General features: G+C 36.2%; 2 protein-coding genes across 4 annotated transcripts in view; one reads left to right on the forward strand and one right to left on the reverse strand.

Moving 5' to 3' along the window:
• The window catches only part of LOC111487289 (ACT domain-containing protein ACR12-like), a 7,218-nt gene extending 5,432 nt beyond the window's left edge, over positions 1–1,786 (reverse strand). For all 3 annotated transcript variants that reach the window (XM_023134661.1, XM_023134660.1, XM_023134659.1), the window contains exons 1-2: positions 1,556–1,786; positions 569–623 (exon numbers count right to left, since the gene is read on the reverse strand). In XM_023134661.1, the coding sequence (XP_022990429.1) occupies positions 569–623; positions 1,556–1,710 (210 nt within the window). In that variant the 5' untranslated portion in view covers positions 1,711–1,786. The remainder of the gene's footprint in view (positions 1–568; positions 624–1,555) is intronic.
• Positions 1,787–3,638: 1,852 nt separating this feature from the next.
• The window catches only part of LOC111487166, a 15,130-nt gene continuing 14,527 nt past the window's right edge, over positions 3,639–4,241 (forward strand). Inside the window, exon 1 of the mRNA XM_023134436.1 lies at positions 3,639–4,017. The gene's annotated coding sequence lies outside the window, so the exon portion shown is untranslated. The remainder of the gene's footprint in view (positions 4,018–4,241) is intronic.

Consider the following 4,241-nt stretch of genomic DNA (forward strand, 5'->3'; position numbering starts at 1 on the left):
CAAAAAAAAAAAAAAAAAGGACATCAATGGCAAGATAAAAAGTAAAAAAAGGATGCCTGAGCTTTTTTTCAAATGAAAGGACATACAATGGACTGCACAAAAACTAGACCAAACCAAACAAAGGCAAAGTGAAACAACAGGAATGGAAAGACAAAACTAAAAGTTCTGGCTCCAACTGTAAAGAATAAGAAACAATGATGCGTACAAAACAATTTGGTCACTGTTTTAATAATAAAAACCGCTTTTCAAATGTTCTGGAAATCAATTAAGGATGAAATTAATTAGTATTCCATATATATATTTCCATTATCCCCTCCCCCATTTTTCATACACCATTTTTCTCAATGAAAGATATTTCTCGTCAAAAAATTTTATTTAAAGAGAGGAGAGAGCTAAAAGGTGAGGAGTAATTGACTATAAATCAAAACTTGGATGGGGTTATAGGATGAAAAAATGTAAGAAAACTTTAACGTGTTTGCATTATCATGCAGAAATAGTAAGCAGTCCAGCATGGAGGAATCACAAGAAATATTATTTCAATAACAGATTTAAGAAGCATGTAACTGACCAATGATGTTGGACTGACAGCATTCAAACGATTGGTTGATGCACTCAGGATATTCCTGGATAAGTTTCGATCAATATAACAAATAGGACATAAGCATTCGGTTGAGTTATATAAATCAAGAGAAAGCCATGAGAAACATGAGTTGCATGTTTCAGTGAACAAGAATGAAGAGCAAGAGCTAAACTAACAGGTGAAAATCAAAAGGTGTCTAAATTGGCGACTGATAATTAAAATAGACAAAAAGTAAACAACCAAATTAATTGATATTACTTCATATATAAGATCGCAGAGCAATTAGAATTATAGATTCTCCCATTTCCTAATGCTCGTCTATCCAAGCTCGTAAAATATACAAATGGAGCAAGCCTAGATTGTATTTTGAAGAAGAAAAAACATCACAGATAATCAGCAGCTTTCCGTCACGCAACTAACGGTCAACTTCTAATAATTAAGTATCAAAGGGAATCCATATTACTGATCTTCGTAGGTATGCGGGGAGTATAAGAAAAACTCAGCCCAGGGCTCTGATGCGTATCAATACCAAGCACTCCCTATGCTTAGAAATACAAGTAATAGCATTATGCGACATAACATCTTTACAAGTCCTGAAGCGAACCAAGAAGCTAGTATAAACTAAATTAAAAGCCATTGCTTCACAAAATTAGTCATATATTCACGTTCTAACGAACCTAATAATTTCTGCGCCAAACTCAAAAGCTCAAAACCGTGCTTTGTTCGTCCCCGACAGTCAACTGGATAGCCGACATTTCTATTTTTCACATTATCCAGAAAACAGACCACCAGAAGAACGCAAATCCAGCTATCGACAGTTTAAGAAACTCCTATATCAAGCAATCAATGCCAACAGACAATTAACCAGTTCTTGATGTTCGTTCGAGATTATTAGATTCAACGAGTTTCCATTTCAACTCACCTCAAACACAAAATTACAGTACAAAACAAAAGTCCACAGTATTCAAACCTTACCATTTCCTCAAGAAAGTCAGCCTATCAGCTCCAGAGCCACGGTGAGAGACATGACCAACGAACTCCGACTCCGAGAACCTAGACCGGCAGAGAAATGGAGACTGAGAAGAGTACGAAGAAGCGATGAAGGTGAAGCTGGAGGTCGCTATAGCCATGGAGGAAAATGGATCGGAATCGGCGGGTTCCCCAATCAGCAACTTTGTTCGTTTGTGGTATTGCTAATACATGAAGCGAAACCGGGGTTATGATCAAATTTATATATATAAAGGGAAGCAATTATTAGTAAGAGTTGTTGGATTTATGCTGCGTCAGCATGTAGGACCCACTTGAATGTGATTGGTTCAACGTCATCGTCTTGCTTACGTGGCATGTGGGTTTGAGAAAACAAAATATTGTTTTGTAAGGTGCTTATCTTATCCTCCCCTAAATAGTCTCTAGGCTTATAAAAAAAATTGGAGTGGTTGCCTTTTTGTATTTTGAGAATACAAAATTAAACCATAGGTTAGTTTTGTGAGGTAAACTAACCATGGTTAATGTGGTGGATTTGTTACATTTTTATGATGCGGGCAAAATGACTTATAGGTCCTTCAATGATATATAAATTGGGTTGGAAGAGTATTGAATCAGCCTCATATTACTTTTATCGACTCTAATTTAGGACTCGAGCTTTTGACCCAAATTCCCTTTTTTCTAGGGCATATACAAAACCCGGTGCAGTTTGATTGGAATAGGTTGATTGTCTATGAACAAATTAGGCTTATGCTCGTTTCCACTTTGTCATCGTGATTAGATCGAAAAAGGGTTATATGGGTTTTACATGGATCTTCTCGTGACATGGGTGTACATGGTGTCATGGTTGTTCGTAGGCTTGTTGTAAGTGTGCCAAAATCATGATGTCACACGGTTGAAAACGTACGACCATGACATGTGGCAATTCACTTGATAATATGTTAAGCTAACCTTTATAAAAATCAAATTTTGATGGTGTGATTGTCACTTAATACAATAAGGATAAGAACATATCACAATACGTGGGACTGAATTTGAAAATATTTATCGAAAACATTCTAAGTTTCTCATTACAGTAACGGTCCAGATCCACCGTTAGCAGATATTATATTGTTTGGGCTTTCCCCTCAAGGCTTTAAAACACGTTTGTTACGGGAAGGTTTCTATACCCATCTTTTGTTCTCCTCCCCAACCAATGTGGGACATCACAATCCACCCCATTCGGGGCCCAGCGTCCTCGCTGACACTCTTTCTTTCTCCAATCGATGTGAGACCCTTGTCAAATCCATCCCCATTTGGGCCCCGCGTCCTTACTAGCACACCATTTCGTGTCTACCCCTTTGGGGAATAGCCTTCTCGCTGGCACATAGTCTGGTGTCTGGCTCTGATACCATTTGTAACGGCTCAGATCTACTGCTAGTAAGTAGATATTGTCCTATTTTGGCTTTTCCTTTCGGGCTTCCCCTCAAGGCTTTAAAACGCGTATGCTAGGGGAAGATTTCCATACTCTTAAATAGGGTGTTTTGTACTCCTTCCCAACCAACATGGGACATCGCAATTACAGTCCAATTGTTATTAAAATATAATATAGTTATTTAAAAATATATAAAGAATAAATGGCTGCAATTTTTATTTATATTTAAAAACTAATTTTTATATAAATTTTAGATTTTGGTAAGTGTAAAAGCATTTATTTAGACTTAAACTTGTAAAATTTGCTATTTTAATATGTTTATTTCAACTTTTTTTTATTAAAATATTATCACATAGAATATAAAATATTTGTCTATTATAAATTTAGCAAAACTCTTCCAATAATATATTTTTTTTTAATTCGATTTTATGAGTTCTTATATTTTAGATGAAATTTTGGGTGTAGTTCGAAAATTAAATAATTATTTATTTTTGTTGAAATGAGTGGAGAAATTAGTAAAAATTAAATAAAGGGCAAAACTTAAATTATTTTGTAAATTAAAACACTTATTTAATGTTAAAAGTTAAATAAAAAATGGATTATTCTAATAAATATTACAAAATTAAACCAAAATTAATTATAGGAAAAACTGTCATAAGAGCGATGACTTAGTCGTCATACAGTCAAAATAAAAGTTTTGACTAAGTCGTAAGAAAAACAAAACACATCAACGGGAAGTAGATATATACACCATTCTCTTGCCGCCATTCTCCGATCCACACGCCGATCATCTTGCTGAGTGCGGATCGTTTCCGATAAGGATTTTCCACATCACTTTACTCTCAAGATCCTCCGGCCGGTTAGCTTTCCGGTAAGAAGACGGAGCGTTTTCTTCTGGTCATCATCGAAATAGTATTCCGTCCATTGATCGATCGGCGAGCGGTGGACGGAGGACGGCGACGGGAGAAACAGTGGCGGCGAAGTGGTTCAAGAGAGATTTGAGGAGGAAGAGGAGATTTCACGGAGTTTATGGTCTAAGGTGAGAGCGTTTGTTTCTTTTTGATGTTTTAAAAGAAAAAAGTATGTATCTGTCAAAAGCTTGGCGCTAAATTGAAGGGACCCACGAAAGACCGAAGCCTGATTAAGGGCCCTGATTGTAGCGGCGGTGTACTATGCCGATTACTACCTTGTCCGAGTAAATTTCAGCGGGACCTTCCTAATCTTTATGTTTCTTTTTTTTTTTTTTTTTTTTTCTCCTTTTCC

Source organism: Cucurbita maxima, unplaced genomic scaffold, assembly GCF_002738345.1.
Source record: "Cucurbita maxima cultivar Rimu unplaced genomic scaffold, Cmax_1.0 Cma_Scf00012, whole genome shotgun sequence".
NCBI lineage: Eukaryota > Viridiplantae > Streptophyta > Magnoliopsida > Cucurbitales > Cucurbitaceae > Cucurbita > Cucurbita maxima.